This window comes from Equus quagga, chromosome 12, assembly GCF_021613505.1.
Source record: "Equus quagga isolate Etosha38 chromosome 12, UCLA_HA_Equagga_1.0, whole genome shotgun sequence".
Classification (NCBI taxonomy): Eukaryota; Metazoa; Chordata; class Mammalia; order Perissodactyla; family Equidae; genus Equus; species Equus quagga.
In genome coordinates, this window is record NC_060278.1 from 21,136,674 (window position 1) to 21,155,310 (window position 18,637).

The 18,637-nt window shown below is 37.6% G+C and overlaps 1 protein-coding gene across 3 annotated transcripts in view; it reads right to left on the reverse strand.

The window, feature by feature from the left end:
* The window catches only part of SEC61A2 (SEC61 translocon subunit alpha 2), a 45,609-nt gene that overhangs the window by 19,586 nt on the left and 7,386 nt on the right, over positions 1-18,637 (reverse strand). For 2 of the 3 annotated variants that reach the window (XM_046680003.1, XM_046680002.1), the window contains exons 4-12: positions 16,577-16,655; positions 12,339-12,470; positions 12,107-12,216; positions 7,859-8,012; positions 6,755-6,915; positions 6,231-6,428; positions 3,936-4,127; positions 3,395-3,471; positions 670-1,221 (exon numbers count right to left, since the gene is read on the reverse strand). In XM_046680003.1, the coding sequence (XP_046535959.1) occupies positions 1,035-1,221; positions 3,395-3,471; positions 3,936-4,127; positions 6,231-6,428; positions 6,755-6,915; positions 7,859-8,012; positions 12,107-12,216; positions 12,339-12,470; positions 16,577-16,655 (1,290 nt within the window). In that variant the 3' untranslated portion in view covers positions 670-1,034. Of the gene's footprint in view, positions 1-669; positions 1,222-3,394; positions 3,472-3,935; positions 4,128-6,230; positions 6,429-6,754; positions 6,916-7,858; positions 8,013-12,106; positions 12,217-12,338; positions 12,471-16,576; positions 16,656-18,637 lie in introns of those variants that run through there. The other variant, XM_046680004.1, reaches the window with a different exon arrangement.

An 18,637-nucleotide genomic window follows, 5' to 3' on the forward strand; every position in this document is an offset into this window, starting at 1 on the left:
TACTAAACTATAATTTCATTTGACCTCTTGCAATACGCATCTCAGGATGGATTTTGTATGAGTATAATGAACCTATACAAATAAGCTTAGAAATCATATAGCATCAGATTTTTTTATTTTTCCAACACAACTGAAACAGTTTTATTAAATAAAAGTTTATTGTCTACCATTTACACTCATGTTGCTGCTGTAACGTACAACAACATACACAAATTCCTAGCATGAATTACTCAGTGTTCACCCCCACTGACCTACAGACATTGCTCAAGAATTAGATCTTTGCTTTTGGAATTAAAAAAAAAAAGAATTGGGACATAGTTATCTTGAAAGAGTATTCTCAAGTGACTTGTTGGAATTCAAAGGCATAGCCAATACAGTCAAACAGCACCAACCGTGCTGTCACTGGGAAGAAAGAGAAATGAAAACCAGGAAGAAGAGTTATAAGCAGCTGTTTGTAGTGACAGATGTATGTATCTCTGAAGCTTGATTTTGCCCATCTGGGCTAAGTCTGCTCTGAGAATGGACAAAGAAAAAGAGGGATGGAGAGGGAGGGTGGCAACGTGGACACTCTGAGTTAGAAAAGTATAAAAAGTAATTATATCTAAAATATAGATTAGATAGATATAAATGTTCCAGAACTCATTAAATAAGCTCAAAAATACTGGAAAGTGGCAATTTGAACTGCATTTATTTTTAAACGAGCGGGGGGAATAGTGAGTGCTTTGACTGTTGTGTGCGAAACTGATCCACGTCGCCATCTTGCCATCACCTGACCACGGCAAGGCGGGACACTGGTTCCAGCGTCACGGGCAACACTACCGTGCACGTTTTTAAATGAATAATGTAAACTTGAGTCTTAAGGCAGCTGGTACTAATGCTGCACACAGGCTTAGCTCGGTGCCCATTTCAGAAATGGGGCAGTCAGCACTTGAAAACAAGAAACTGTGAGGGGAAGAAAAGGGGAACCACCATTATTTGACAAAAACAAAGTGTCAAAATAGTTCCCTTTCACACACACACAAATACTGGAACACTTAGAAAAACAAAGCACCCATCCCGCCAACTTCAGCCTGTTCCTTAACAAATATTTCGAAATACTGATAAATAATAGTGACTGCAAGCAGAATTCCAGTGCCCGAGCCAATGGCCCCTAGAAAGTCGGCCAACACCGACAGGGCGCCGATGCACAACCCACCAAAGGCCGCTGCCGTGGGGATGTACCTACAAGACAAAACCTGGAGTCAGGCCACGGAGGGAAATACGAAAAGGGGTGACAGTGAGAAGCAACAACAGGCCAAAGTGTAATTCAGCTAACCCAGCAGGGAATGGCCTGCCGCACTGATGGGTCATGCATAGCGGTTGCGTGTTGATGCAAACTGATGAAGGGAATGATCTGACTCCCTGATTTCAGGAAACCAGTAAGTAGCCAAGAAAGGCAATACAAGATTGTTTTAACTGGTAACCTTTAGCTCCCTCTTGTAGATAAGAGTAAGTTTCAAAATGCTTTGTAAGGATCAAATTTATGTGACAAGATTTGGATGATCCTCTTCAATAGTAATTCAACCTTGGCTGCACGTTAGAATAACCTGGAGAACTGTTAAAAATAATGGGATTGTATTTAAACTACTCCAGAAGGAAAATAAGATTGGGAGAGATGGTAGATGAAACAAGAGAGGCAGAATGACGCTAACTTCTGAAGCTGCGTATACTTGAGTACATGGAGGTGTGTTATCCTACTCTCTGCAGTCCAGTCTATGTTCTAAATAAAAGTTTAAATAAAAATACGAATGCTTTTTCAACAAACGGTTCTGGAACAATTGCATATCCACATGCAAAAAGAAGGAATCTGGACCCCTGTCTCACACCAAACACAAAAATTAGCTCAAAGTGGATCAGAGACCTAAATATAAGAGCTCAGACTCTGAAAGGAAAACAAGAATAAATCTTTGTGACCCTGGGCTAAGCAATGGTTTGTTAGATACAACAGCAAAAGCGGCACAAAGCAACCAAAGAAAAAAGAGATAAATTGGACTTCATCAAAATTAAAAACTTGTACATCAAAGGACAACATCAAGAATGTGAAAAGACAACCCACAGTATGGGGCAAAATATTTGCCATTCATATACCTGACAAGAAACATATCCAAATTAAAAAAAAAAAAATCTAACAACTCAGTAACAAAAAGACAATCCAATTAAAAATGAGCCAAAGATCCGACTAGACATTTCTCCAAAGAAGATAAACAAAAGGTTAATAAACACTGAAAAGATGCTCAACAACATTACTCATCAGGGAAAAGCAAATCAAAACCACAATGAGATACCACTTCCACTATGTGGCTATAATCAAAAAGCAAGAACTAGTGCTAGCGAGGATGCACAGCAATTGGAGCCTTCACACGCTGCCGGTGGAAACGCAGAACGGCGCAGCCACTGTGGAACACAGTTCGGCAGTTCCTCAACATGTGAAACAGTTACTCTATGATCCAACAATTCCACTCCTAGAGAAATGAAAACATACATCCACACAAAACTTGTACAAATATGTTCATAAGAGCATTATTCGTGATAGCCAAAAAGTGGAAACCACCAAAATTTCCATCAACTGATGAATGGATGAACAAAATGCGGTATATCCATACAATGCAATATTATTCACAAATAATGGATGAAGCCTGAAAACGTTATGCTGAGTGAAAGAAGCTACTCACAAAAGATCATATATGATTTCATTTATATGAAATGTCCAGAACAGGCAAATCTCAGGAGACAGAAAGTAAAAAGCGGTTGCCTGGGAATAGGGTGTGGGAGGGGAGGGCAGAAATCGGGAATAACTAATGGGTGCAAGTTTCCCATCTGGTGATGAAAGGGTTTTTAAAATTAAATTTTAATGATTATACACACTGAATGTACTAAAGAAAATCCCAAAACACTAAACTGCACACTTCAAATGAGTGAATTACATGGTATGTGAATTATAGCTCAATAAAGCTGTTAGCAAAAAAACAAAAAACTGATGCCTGGGCCTCACCCCAGACCAAATAAATCACAATTCCTAAAGGTGGATGTTAGTATTTTTTAAAAGCTCCCAGGTAATTTTATGTGCAGCCAGCCAACAATGAGAACCTCTGATCTACAACATTTTAACACTGGGCTGAGTAGTGAAGAGAACACAAGTTCAATTAAAATAATTTAGGTGTCAATTTTGATGTGGAGAACAATTCAGTTTTGTGTGCAATTTTTGTTCTTTTGTGTCAAGTAGAAGAAAAATGCTTCAAATATGAATGAAAACAAATAATAACATTTAGCAATAAAGACAGACTGAAAAACCAAGCCCATGTGTACATAGACAAACACCCCCTTCCCCAGCAAGGATGAACACTATCCGCCTTACCTATTAAGCTCATGAACCATAGAGGTATCTCTGTGGCCCCTCATTACCATTTGCTGTTCTTTAAGCTGTTTAGCTACCTGCCAAGAGAAAAACCACCTTTAAAATCAAACTCTAACATGTCCCTGACTGCTATCTACCCAGTTTGTGTGACGTGCCTTCCACACACTAACAAGTGAAACCAGATCCCTGAAGCAGCCTGTGGTGGCCTCCCGTTCCCATTAACCCTGAGGCTACAATGAGGCACAACCACGTGACCACACATTAAACCAGGGTTTCTCAGTCTCTTTAATTATCACCTCCCTGAAGAAAAATTAAATACTGAGGAATAAGACTTTGTCAAGTTGGGCTGAGCTCTGGAGGGTCACAAACCATTGTAAAATCTAAAAATTTTCACCTTCTAGGAACAAGTTTTTAACCCCCTAATTCAAAATGAATGAATTGAAGTTTAAATTACAAAAGTAATTAGGAGTGTATGAATTACCAATATGACACCTAAAAATTATGATTTTTTCTTAAATTTTCAAATAAACCAAATGCTTACATCTTTGGCTGAGGAACCAGACACCTCTATCCACGTCTTAGAAAAGAATGCACATGATCCCAACATGAAGATGATATAAACCACCACATGGACAGGATCCTCAAATATGGCACCCATGGACTCAGGAGGAGAAAGATAGTAACAAAGGCCTCCCACTGGGTAAGAACGAGCCGGTCCTCCCCCACTGACGTCCTACAGAACAAGAATAAAGAGGACAAATGGTCAACCTAACAGGTCAAGCATACATTTTTATGACTTTTCAAACTCCCTACAGATTATGACAATGTTTTAAGCTCAAAGCACCACACCTACAGCTAATTAGTCCATATAATTCAAGGATTTACTTTTGTGTCTACTATCTTCACTCCTTCAAAATTATATAGTGAGCACCTATTATATAAAAGACATTGTGACTATATTAACAGAAGAGTCATTTTTAAAAAACCAGCATTACAATATATCTACAAGAAGAATCCTTCCTTCTCTTCCTGAAGCTAGAAATATGATTACATTTATAATCAATCTCTAACTACATTTGTTTATTTAAATATTTATTAAAGAATGGCCCTGAGCTAATATCTGTTGCCAATCTTCCTTTTTTTCCCTCTCCAAAGCCCCAGTACACAGCTGTATATTCTAGTTGTGGGTCTTTTGGTTCTGCTATGTGGGACGCCACCTCAGCGTGGCCTGATGAGCGGTGCCATGTCCACACCCAGGATCCAAACTGGAAAAACCCTGGGCCACCAAAGTGAAGCGTGCAAACTTAACCACTTGGCCATGGGGCTGGCCCTCTAACTACATTTAGAATCTGAAATTTTCTGAACTATGAGAGTATGCAACATATTCTTTCACGTTAGTCTATTAAGAATGCAATCAATTCAAACAGTGACAGAAGACTAACAACTCACTCCTTAAAGTCTATGTGATTTGTATATTATACAGAATAGTCTTTTAGTAAATATTTATAATGGTATTTTTATCTACACAAACATTTAACAATTTTTATAGTAACAGAAATGGGCACAGCATGTATTTGCTCAAATTAAATAAAAGTTTTGGGGTATAAAGGGTGGGAAAGCAATTTTCGGTTGCAATGATTAAAATGGTTCCTGAATTTACAATTTCCAAATGATTCCTTTACTGTACCCCTAGAATCACTAATCCCAAATCAAAAGCACTGTTTATAGACAAATCCAATTTCCCAATAATTCTCTCATTAAAAAGAGTTTTAGTTAAGATCACAACACAATCTGCACAACCACCCAGTGCATTCATTACTCTGAAATTATCCTAGTAATAATTATTGCAGGACTATTAGCTCATGAGGGAGGGATGGCGTCCTCCCCTCATTGCAGGTAATCCATTTTCTGTTCAATGGATGGAAAAGGAGTTGTTATGGACAAAAGGAATCCTATTTCCTTCAACTAACATTCAAGAGTTACTGACTTATCCTGCTTAAATTTTTTAAAAATGACCTTCAGTAAAAGCAGAAAGAGATGTCACTATAACTTAGAATGCAAAAGATAGCATAAGATAAATGCATAGAATAAGCACATTTCAGGAATAAAGACTGTAAAGAAATAATATTCCTTGCTGGAATACAAATTCTAGAATTACAAAATCTGCAAAAAAATAAAGGATCTTAGTCTTTTTAAATTCTATAGTATTAAGGGGGAAAACACTCCTTGGTCAGGTGACAGAACTTAACCAATCAAAATTCAATCCTGCAATAACTCACACTTCAGTAACAACGTGGCTGAACCGCTTTACAAGCGGCTATGATGAAGAGGATTCTATTTCTAGCAACTGTTCTCTCCTCAGTCTAGTAATTACATGCCTGTCTCCAGCCCAGTTAATCACAAACTAGTTTATTGCCACTCAGGCCCTGAGAGGCGGGAATGGGAAAGGATGGTTCTGTATCCCATATGTTATCAGCAAACAGCAGCTTTAAAAACATTATTTTAGACAGTAGTGGAATAAGATTACAAAATAGGGAGTCACTTTCATGAGAGCAACTGTGATTTTAACCTAAAAGCTCACTCAAATGAAACATGAAAATGCTTCCTGGACTGTAAAATAATAAGCAGTACTTAGCCAATCTCAGTTTTACAACTTATCGATCCTCCAGATGATAAACTCTGCTCTCAGGTAAGTGAATCTGAAAATGTTACAGCAACTGCTTCAATTATGGCTCTTTCAGTTAAAAATATAACAAGGAAATGCAAATTAAAATATAACAATGAAATGTAAATTACAATAAATCAGAATACTTAGAATAAATAACAAAATACTCACAGCCCACTGTCCTAGTAAATTTACTAAAAAGTTGCCACTAAATCGAACAGACAGCATCTGGGAAATAACATAGAGGTTTGACACTAAGGCCGACTGAAGAATGATGGGAATGTTCGAGGTGTAGAAGAGCTTGATGGGGTAGCTACTGTACTGCCCTCGATACCGCGCTGACTTAATGGGCAAGTCGACACGAAATCCCTAAAAATGAAAATCGAGACTATGTAAGAGGAACGGTACATAGCAAGTAAAGAATACAGATGAGAGCCAAAACAATGGCAGTAAGGAGTATGAGAAGACAGTGCTAAGAGAATGTTCCCTTCCACACAGAGACAGAAAGAGAAATCCTTTTGTATTTCATACCCACTAATATTTTACACCTTATAGTCGAAAGAATGGAATTACTTGCTTGATGAGATTTTGAAACATTGATTTGTTAGACACTAACATTTCAAATGGAATTCTCCTCTTTAAGAGCAAAATAAAAATCCACATCCCACTTACTTGAGTGAAGAAGGGAGACTCACCTGAAAATAGATAACCACAGCAAACACAAAGACGGTCGCAATGAGGTTCATGAGATTGGGTAAGTTCTGACGATAGAAAGCCTCCCTCAAAGCTCGGACTTTGTCTGTCCTGGTGGCCAGCAGATGAAAGAGGGCTATCACTGCACCCTCAAACTCGGTACCTGACGAATCAAGACAGAAATCAACTGTAGACTCACGATCCAACGCTGTCCCGAAGTCAAAACTACTAACCCTGAGACTCCAGCACACGGCAGAAAACATGAGGCCAAATCATTCATCAGCGTTAACTTTATGAGCCAGCCATGTGTGGAGCGTCTAAAAATATTGAGATCATTGAGACAAATGTATCTTTTTAGCATAAATCTGAAGTTTTCTCAAGAGATATTCTTGATGAAAACAGCCAAAGCAGAATAAACCAAAGCAAATATTTAGTTCATAATGATTTGCCTCTCCCTTCTTTCAGGGAAAGAGAGTTTTTAGGAGGGGGGAAATGCAGCAGCAAAGCAGAATAAAGATGTCAGAATCAAAAGCTCTGTGACTCAATCTCCCAAGCTTGCTGTTAAGCTTATTTTACCAACAACTTTAATAAACCATCACTGCTCTTTTCTTAAGGCTGGGATCAGTTTAGGTGCTAACCATTCCAAATCCGGGATGGCATCTGAGAGAAGTGGAGATGGGTATGGGAAAGACAGAATGAAGTATTTCCAAATTTAAGTGCTATTACAAAGCCAAGGAGAACAGCGCTCCCTGGTGATACAATAAATAACAGTTGTTTCATCTGAAAAGTCTTAATCCACTACCTTTTTATCCCCCTAAGAATGCTGAAATAGGTCAAATCAATGACTTCTGCAGCAATGGCTTAAGCAAATGAAATTTTTTAAATCTGCTTGCAGCCACGGAAATGTTAAACGAGCAGAGGCTAAAATTTAGATGGTATTCTTTTTTTTGAAGTAATGTTTCCTACTCCACAGATCTCTGCTCACGACCTGTGAACACTCAGCCTCAGGCGCCCCGGGACGTCTCTAGGCATGAACTGCCCACGACGTCTACTTCTCAGCACTCATCCAGCAAAGCTCGTGCAGGCTCAGGCACGCTGCCATGTACCTCTGCCAGTGTTAATAGTAGTGGGACTAAAGGCCTTCCAGACAATGGTCTCACAGATGTTGGTGGCAATAAAGAGGGAAATACCAGACCCCAAGCCGTAACCCTTCTGTAGCAGCTCATCTAACAGCAGCACAATCAAACCAGCAACAAACAACTGTGGGGAAAGAAAGGCAAGTAAGCTGAAGCAAGAATAAACTCGAGAAAGGGGAAGATGAACACCAGGGACTACTTTCAAAGTACCAGCATTTTTCATATTAAAACCTAATTGTTGCAATATCACTGTTACGACTCTGCACCTTGTAACCTGCTTCAGTTTAGTCAGAAGCCAACTGCAAATCAGAGGCTAAGAAATACTGCTACATTATAAAGCAGACATTTCAACTTTTAAAGTGTACTTATACATCATCTGAATAGTTTCTCTTACAATGGTTAAATTAGGTCTAGTGAAAACCACACTAAAACAGAAATGTTCACAGTTGTAGAACTGATGACAGCAAAAACTGAAAACATTCCAAACAGCTCCAAGGAAGGGAAAGGCCACATGAATTATGGTGCAACAAGATGCAACTGTACACTGCCATTAAAGGGAAAGCATGGGGACTGTGTTGATACATTTTTTAAAGTATTATATGTAATATATATATGTATATTACATATGTACATATAGAATAAGTCAAAAAGTAGAGCATAAATTAATATGTTCACAGATAACAATGTAAAAATCATAACAATGTAAAAATGCATTCTGTATACATAGTGACAAAGATCGAAAGTAAATTTGAAGGGTTCGCCAGGTCCTTACACTCATAATTTTTCTAAAAAAATGAAAGCATACTAACTTTAAGTGAAATTGAAAATTCTTAATTTTCCTCTTGGAGAAGACATTTCTGTAAAAGCATGCGTCAAGTAAAGATAACCCAGAGTCTTGCAAGAGGCCTCCTCGGTCATCTGACTCCTTGCCCAGGTCAGTAACCTCATCAGGAAGGAAGACAGTAGGCTTCCACGCCCCCGGTCTCAAGCCCGGCCCCTCTTTAAAGACCCCCTCCCGCAGCAGTGAGGAAAGACCACTCGCATTCCTCCCAGCTCTGAAGTCTCCCACCCACGTGACTCACTCCATTTGCCCAAATCCCCAGCAGAAGAGAACAAGCCAACCACAGTACACCATGTTGAGCCTGCTTACCTTACCAGTGGTCTGCTTCCTTAACTGTCAGTTCAACGGCTGTACAGAGCCTAACTTGTCTAGTTAGTCTTTTAGTGTGACTTTCAGTGGACTGGAAAAAGGGTACGATTCTCAAAACGTCTAAGAGAGCTCATGAATCCTTACTGTTTGAAAACCAAGTTTAACATTTTGACAAGATAAAAGAGAAGTTAGGACTTACTCCTGAGATTTGATTTGGACCACAATTATGTAATTGTAAATAAATACTCCCAATTTTAATACAGAAGCCCAACCCCATGCAGGGAATAACAGCTGTTCACAAACTATCAGCCAACCAGAAAGTACGACTCTGGGCTTCCGATTAAATGACCTGTCCAAGTCACGTGGACAACTCCGAAACAACGGTAACCCTCCAAGCCCCGTCCAGACCAATGTCCATCAGGCTCCAGAGGGATTTGTGCGCATCCTGTGAAAATCACACTCACAGTTTTCTAATTGGAGAAAGGAATTTCAGAGAAACCTAAATGAGAAATGGTCTCTATAATTAAAGGAATAAGATAAAAGAGAGCAACAAGCATGCCTGCCTATGAGGAGAAGGAGAAAGCAGGAAGTCACAGCATCTCATTGACCATTCAGTAACAAAAACAATAAAACTAACTGCACGCTCTTGTAGAATGCACAATACATATGAATCTCCAAAGCAGGTATAAAAATAACACTTTACATTTCAACCCTGCACATGCGTGTGCACACACAACTTAGTTTGTCAAAACAATTTTACTACGTGCCATGCACCGTGATATTTTCTATTCTTTTTTTAAAATTTTAATCAAGACCCACTATTTAGATTTCAAAACTCCCTAGTTGAAGACACCGACCAGGTGAATGAAACAAGAATAATTAAGCTGAGAAATACCTTACATGACAGCATGCAGTTTTCAAAACCTATGTTTCTAGGAGAAAACATACTGATCCCACCACATCTCTTCAGTGCATCCACACATTTTCAGTCTTAGCAATGCTTCAAAAAAGACACAAATGGGCCAGTGCCCCACTATGATCAAACACAACAAATCTCTCTATGCAGTGACACCAGAAGCATAAACCACAAGGCAAATATTTGTACACCAGAATTTATGGAAACAAAATAGTATGCATCCACTTTACTCGTTTCATTCCTAGAATATAACTATTCCTTGATTTCTGATACTGAAAAAAAGTTAAAATCGCTTAACTCCATTTTATATCAATTCATAAATTCATAACTGACTCTACAAGAAGGCACTGCTTTATCTAACTAACCCAGACTGGTTAGCTGAGGTTCCTTAAGAATCTAAATACATCCTTACTAAAATACTAGAAAAATTTTAGTGCTGCATAATATTCTAAGAGCTAGATGCCAATTCTGAGTGTTTTTTAAAAACCAGGGTTGTTCTAAACTACGGGTTGCATAAAGCAAATGCTATAAAAGAACAAATAAGGCAAAAATTGGTCTATCAGTATCATCAACAATGCCAAAAGCACGTGCAGAGATCCTAAGCACTAAAAAGACAAAGTCAGTGTTGAGAGGATCTTCTCTACCCGTCCACCACAACTGGTCTTCCTCTAATTAGACACAAGGGTTCTGAGCCTTTTTTAAATGGAGAAATAACAACATGTTATTCTTTAACGAAATGTACCTTAGACCAAATGGGAACTCACTGGAGCTCAGAAAACTACAAAAGACCCTGATAATCCATCAGAAATTCCTCCTCTGGTCAAAAGACAAAATATTTCCACCTCAGTAGAAGAGGCCTCCCTGTTGTTAATAACACCAATAAACCCTTCAACAATCTAACCCTCCTTGTTCTGGATCACACTCACTAAATGATCTTGTTATTATGATTTGCTTCCTATATAAGGTTTCTTACAAAAAAAGAATGGTCAACCATGCCAGTCCGAAATGGTCTTATTTCTCTCTCTCTCTCCATATATAAATATATATACATACATATATATGTATCTAAACTGGTATTTTAGTTTTATTTTAAAATATTTTTATGACCTTGATCCTTTTGACCATTAAAAATAATTTCCTAAATTCATCCTAATTTCACAGCGTGAACAAAAGGAGGTATTTCCAAGAGAACCAGGACTCAAGATGTTCAGTGTTTAACGTAGGCAAACTTCTTTTCAAAACCCAATAAAAAACTATTATATAACTTAAGTACAATCCATTCTTGGGTAACTTCTCTAAATGATATTTAAGGATTGTACATTAGAGAAATATCTTCCAAGCTTTACATATTTTAAGATACTTAGGAGGAGAACAATTACGTTGTCCTTTAAAAATTCCACTCCAAAGTGTCCATTTAAAAAATCCATGGAATATATGTACATGTGTTTATATGGTATTTCACTTACTGTAAGATATTATTATTCGTAATGCCATTACTTTGTGTACCACTAAGAAAGAAAAACATACTGCCAGTTAAACTAAGACACAACTTATTACAAAGAATTTTTATTTTCTACTTACAAAAAAAGTTATTTTAAACTTAGACACAGATGTTTATCACTAGCTTGCTCTTTTCTGTGCCTTTGTGTACAGACAATAACTTTTCGTTTCAATAACAAATCACAGCAGATTTTTGGATGACATTTTAAACAACAATTAAACAGTTATATCAAGCATGCATAAACAAGTGATGTAGTGACAATATGAACAGCTGTGACCAAGGTGACACACATACACAAGTGATGACTCCTATCGTGACTGCCGCCTGCTGATGGCAACTGTAGGACACTATCAACTGTAAGAACAAATGCTGATTCCAGAGACATCAAAATGTGAAAAATAGGCATCTTAGAATCAATGAAATACAGGTGATCCATAATTCTTTACATTGTGCAGCTATGAGCTATTACAATAAATTTTAAATTTTTACATCAACACAATTTATACATGTCACTTCAACAATCAAAATATTATAATTAAATAAAATAATTCAGAAGTAAGAAAATGAATATATCAATCACCTAAAGAATTGTTAGAAAAGAAAAAAGAGATCAAACTGTTCTCTCTGCATATGAAAAATCGGATTTCTTACCTGAATGATGATCAGGAGACAGATTCCAGCCCCCATTTCTGCAGGATCCCCATACATGCCCGTCATGACATACACAATGGCTTGCCCAATGGTAATGATCATACCAAATACTGACAAAAATTAGGGGAAAAGGAATACATGCTTACAACCAGAGACAAAAAAGACTAGAAAAACATCTTTACCACAAAATTCTCAAATTTGGAAAAGGCTCTTTAACTGTATTAATGCTCACGTTTCTGGGCTCCATTGAACAGAGCTCTATCTTTTGGTGTATCTCCAACTTCAATGATTTTGGCTCCAGCTAACAACTGCATAATCAAGCCAGATGTTACAATTGGGGAGATACCCAATTCCATTAAAGTTCCTGTAAAGGAAGGAGGAAGAAGTAAATAATCTTTACTGTACCCACTGCAGATTAATTTACAAGCATCTCAGTCCTTGATTATATCTACTAAAATACATGCTTAAATGTCAACAAGCAAATTTTTGACATCATCAATTGCTAAACATCAATTGCTAAAAAATTCTCATTCATCAACACAATCTTGCAACAATGTATTGCATCAAAATTACTATAAATGCTATAAAAATGTAAATTTCTGTAAATTCTAAACTTAAAATGTTAAAGAAATCCTTCGAAATCTTTCAAGATTAATGTCCAAATCATTATTTTTAATAAACATTTTATTTTAATGCAAAACAAACAAATGACATACCAAGCCCAAAAATTAATACCAAGTTAATAAAAACACTTAGAATATTTGTGACTCTTTTAATGCAAAATCTAAAATTACATAGAAAGTCACCTAAATCAATGTTGTAGAATATTTAGTGGCATGAAAAATATTCATGATACAGTGGATAGCAAAAAGAATTTGAAAATAGTGTGCATAGTCTGATTTCATTTAATATTCAAGTGGTAAAATGGTTTCCGATTATTTTAGTCTGGTTGTTAAGATGTTTATATTGTTATTTTTATCCAGTGGAATTATGGGTGATTTTTCTTTTCTTTTCTTTTCTTTTTTTTGCCTCTCTATTTTCTAAGCTTTTCTTTACAGGAAATATGTACTTCATTTGCAGTGAAAAAAAAGAAAACCAAAATGCCACATGTGTAAGGCAACATGTAGAACTAAGTAATTTCACATGGTGAAGACTGTGTGTCCATCGGTCATCCTGTCACAGCACCTCAAATCCTGGTCTAATCAATGCTGAAAAGGTGCCCTTAGTATGAGAAAAGATTCCTCCTTAGGAGGATTCTTCATGTCTTCTCAGATACTTCTTCAATAGTAAGAGATAAAAACGTTTCTTATTGTTAAAACTAGTAAGCAGGTAGGTTGGTAGATAGATTTTTTTTTTAAGTAAAATCACCAAAATTTATAACTGTCAAATGGGTCTAGTTCAAAAAATAAATCCAATCAAGCATTAGTAAAAATTTCATATAGGATGGCACTTTGACTCAGTAGGGAAAAGAAGGGCCATGGCAAATGACTGGCTGTTTACAGAAAATTAAGACTAGATTCCTTACCTCATGCCTTACATCAAAATAAAGGCCGAATGTATAGAAAATTTAACTATAAAAGGCAAATGACAAAAGTACTAGAAGTGAGTATGCTTATAAATCCTGGAAAAGAAAAAGCCTTTCTAATAAGCATGACAAAAACCCTAGAAACAACAACGAAAAAATGGACAATATGATTAGATACAACTATGAAACTTCCATGTGGGAAAAGACAGCATAATAGTTAAAAGGAAAACATTCAAACACAAATGACAAAGAGCTCATATCTCTAATATGCAAAGAGTTCTTAGCAATCAATTAAAAATTTAACAAACCAACAGGAAAAGGTAGGGGAGAGACATGGTGGGGCTGCTCCCAATAGTGCTCTTTCTCAGGAAAATACCAACAACCAAGAAGGGGATCCCAGGGGCACACCCCGTGGCCGAGTAGTTGGGTTCACATGCTCTGCTTCGGTGGCCCAGGGTTCCGTGGGTTTGGATCCTGGGCACAGACATGGCACTGCTCGTCAGGCCGTGCTGAGGTGGCATCCCACATGCCACAACTAGAAGGACCCACAACTGAAAATATACAACTATGTACCCGGGGGCTTTGGGGGGAAAAAGGAAAAATAAAATCTTTGAAAAAAAAAAGAAGGGGATTCAAGCACCCAAATTTGTACTGTGTAACCCTGAAACTCTAACCGAAGCTGATGGAGCCTGGTGTAAATGCTGGTAACTTGGAATTCTGAACCGAAGAACCAAAGAACCCAGGAGCCGCTGGAGCTAAATCACTGAGGAAAGGCTCCCCTCCTGCCCGAGTCCAACAGCCGCCCTGGTTCCCTCCCACAAGGCTGAGCTGTTCCACCTCTTCTTTAGACGACAAAAATAGCCAGGATCCTTCTGATAAATTCCATTTTTGTGCTTAAACTAGCCAGTAATTTTCTACCACTTATAATAAGTCCACTCATAGAAGAAATACAAATATTCAATAAAAATAGAAAATGATGTTTAAGCTCACTATATAGAGAGAAATACATATTAAATAACAGATACCAATTTTTACCTGTCTCACTGACAAACACTAAAAGACTAATAATACATCCACTATTGCAAGAGAAACAGTCATTCTCATATACCATTGCTGAGTGCGTAAAATAACACAACCCTTTGGGAAGATAATTTAGAATTATCTATCAGAAATTTAAGTGTATATAAGTGTATATGCATTATAAACAAACAGTTAAACTTCTAGAAATTGATTCTATTAAAAAATTACAGAAGGGGCTGGCCCAGGGGCATCATGGTTAAGTTTGCACGCTCCACTTGGTGGCCTGGGGTCAGCAGGTTTGGGTCCCGGGCATAGACCTATGCACCACTCATCAAGCCATGCTGTGACAGTGTCCCACATACAAAATCGAGGAAGATGGGCACTGATGTGAGCTCAGGGCTAATCTTCCTCAGCAAAAAGAGGAAGTGGGCAATGGATGTCAGCTCAGGGCCAATCTCCTCAGCAAAAAAAAAAAAAAAAAAAAAAAAAAAAAATTACAGAAGAGTGTGATAGCATTTGTGGTAGCACTGGTTATAATGATATAAAGTTGGGAAAAAAAACTGAATGCATGACAGAAGAGGCCTGGAACCATACTTAAAATACAGGCCTTACTTTGTCTACAAGCCCTTTGTGATCTGGCTCTTGGACTTATCCGCAATGTCATGTCCACCACATTTCCCCATTCCTTTTCTTCTGGCCACACTGCCTTCCTTATTGTTCTCTGAACATATCAAGCACACTTGTACCTCAGGACCTTTGCACTTGCTATTCCCTAGAATGTTCCTCCTCTACATCTTCCCACAGGCTTCTCTCTCATATCCTGCAAGTCTCTGTCCAAATGTCCCTTCTCACTCCCAAAATATACTTCATGTAGAGTCTACCTTCCCAAATAGACTAATATGAACTCCGTGACAACAGGGACATTGTCTTGACCACTGCCTTAATCTCAGCACCTAGCACAAAGCTCGGCACATCGTAAGAACAATAAATACCTGCTGAATGAATGGTTCAATAAATCATGGCATAGCCATAAAATAGAACCATACGTGGTCATTAAACAAATAGGTCATCCAACATATTAAGTAAACACATCAAGTAGCCAAATAGTTATATACTATATCTTATGTTTTATTTTAAAAAAAGCATATAAATTGATATACGTCAATGTATATGCAGAGAAAAGATCTGGATGGATATTCACCAATCTATTATCTTCCCAGGAGTTACCCCTGAGAAGCAAGACTTTCATTTTCACCTTTAGATAAATCTGTATATAAATGTCAGTGCATTTTTTATAGTAAATCAATATAACTTTTTTAATCGAAAAAAATTACCAAAAAAACCCTCTCACGATGCAGCCCTACTGACCTCTTCAGCCTCCCAGACCAGCACCTCTACCCAAAGTTCCCAGACTGCCTCACGCTGCCCTGCGCGTGCATGCGTTCCTCAGGCTGCCCCCCGCCATGGCTCACAGGCTGAGCTCCGGTTTAAACACTCTGCCAGCATCATCTCCTCTCTGACACTGCACATCAGGGGCTTTCAGTCCCACAAAAAACCCAAGGACAGACTTCAGAGGGCCCACGAATCTCCTGAGATTCCATGAAAAATCTATGAGTATGAGTATATATGCATTTTTGTTACATAAAATGAATTAGATTCTCAGAGAAAGCATGGACCATAAAAGGATGGAGAACTGAAGTTCTGGACAGAGCTTTTCTCTGTTGCACCTCTATCTCTGTATATATGTCTATTATTACAATACATGCACAGTTTTATAATTATTTACATACTGCTCTCTTGTAGGCAATGAGTTTCTTTTACCATATCCTCTCCCCTCCGCAGAAATTGAAAAATAGTGGTTTCCACATTTTCAGATCTATTTGATGTCAGTACTAGGATAGAGGCAAAAGAAAAGAAGTACATACCTCTGTTGGATGCAAGAATAACTCTCATCCAGTAGAAAGGATCTGCAGAATCTGATGACATGATTCCAAATAGTGGTATCTATAATATTACATAAAATATTTTATAAAAATGCATTATACAAATTAAGCTTGAACTTAATTTATAAAGTATTCTCTTAATATTTGCAATACTTAAAAAACCCACTGCTTTCATGTTCTATAACAAAACAGGCATATCTTAAAGATAAAGTTCTTTAATGAAAATAAAACAACAGAAATCATTATTTACAGCATGTCACTAGTAAATACTCCTATCAGTATGGAGATTTATTGCACAATGTGTATGTACTTAACTACTCAACTGGACACTTAAAAAGACGCTAAATTTTATGTTATGTGTTTTTTACAATTAAAAAAATACTCCTATCAGCAGATTATAGGATATATCTACCTAGTCGGAGAATAATTTTGCAAAGCTATGGGTACTAATGACAGCCAAGGTTACACTCCAAATATAAGACTGAAGACGATATATGATGGAATATTACGCAGACAGTAAAAATTACACTTACGAAGCCTGTAATAGCACGAGGAAGTGCTTACACTGTAATATTAAGTATAAAACAGTGGTTCTCAACCTGGGGCAGTGTTGTCCCCCAGGGGACATTTGGCAATATCTGAAGACATTTTTGGCTGTCACAGCTTGAGGGGGGATGCTACTGGCATCTAGCGGGTAGAGGTCAGGGATGCTGCCAAACATCCCACAATGCATGGGACACCACCCCCCAACAAAGAAGTATCCAGACTAAAATTAAGTGCCATTGTTGAGAAGCGTTGGTATAAAAAGAAAGGTGCAAAACTGTATAAATAAAGTACAAGTCCAACACTGTAAAAATACGTACAGAAGATAAAAATAGCTGTAAATATTTTTTAAAATCTTGAGTGATTATCTGAAGGTAGTGGGATTGTGGTTGATTTCTTCTTTATTATTATTTTCAGTATTTAACAAATTTTCTATAATGAGCACATATTACTTTTTAATCAGGAAAAAAAAAAACCTTAAGAATGCTTCCTATTATATGACCCATGATTAGGACATATCCCCTCCCTCACCATGTGGGCATCAGACACAAAGAAAAATACATTCATAATTTCCAAATCTCTATACGAAGCTGATTTAACAAGAAAAACAGCTCCAAAAGATGCTGCCAGCAATTTTAAACAACCCATTTGTCAACCTAAACCTCTTTGGATGTCTGAATTTATTAGCTGGGTGGCAAAACCAGTAACATAAGAAGCATGAATATAAGTGCACCCTATAGCTACAAACACTCTTCAGCTAATGTGAGAGAAGAGGAGGAAGGAAGTTGTCATATAAAAAACAATTCACACTACAGGATGGTCCATATCACAATATTCCCTAAGTGGGAGAGAGGCCAGTCAGTCAAATTACTTTCCTTAATTGTGCACGACAGAGACAGGCATTACCTCCACAATTGGATGCTTTGTGGGATACTGAACAAGAAGAAGTTAGCCAACCTCCCATAAGTAATGGTATTCCCTCCTTTCCCGTACTCAGCAGGATGATTATTATTATCAGTGTCTAATTGTGTTCCTCTTAGTAAATTCCATAGCTACAGGATCACGTACGACAATCGCTGGGCAGCAACAGGAGCTATTTTCTATGACTGTCACAGTTGGGGAGTTCCAGGCTTTTTTATTATATGACATATAATAATCAGTTTCAATTTGACAAACTACAGTATAGTACTTTAGAGAAACAAGTATTCTATGCTTTAATGGAAACCCTGAACTGATCAGATGGACAAACAGAATCAGCACTAGGGATTTCCAAAGGCAGTGGGAACTGATAACCAAGCAAGAAATTTCTGGGCTAAGAGGGCAAGCTGCAATTAAGTCACAGAATTTCCCATCCCAATCCATGAGAAAACACATTTGTAGAAACGTGTAAAATTAACAAATGAGTTGGGAAGACCTGTAGAGGGAGCTCGTCACGCCCTACCATTGGTCAACTACTGACCCCAAACAGAGGAGGACCTTGCACTCCCAAACAGGAAGAGC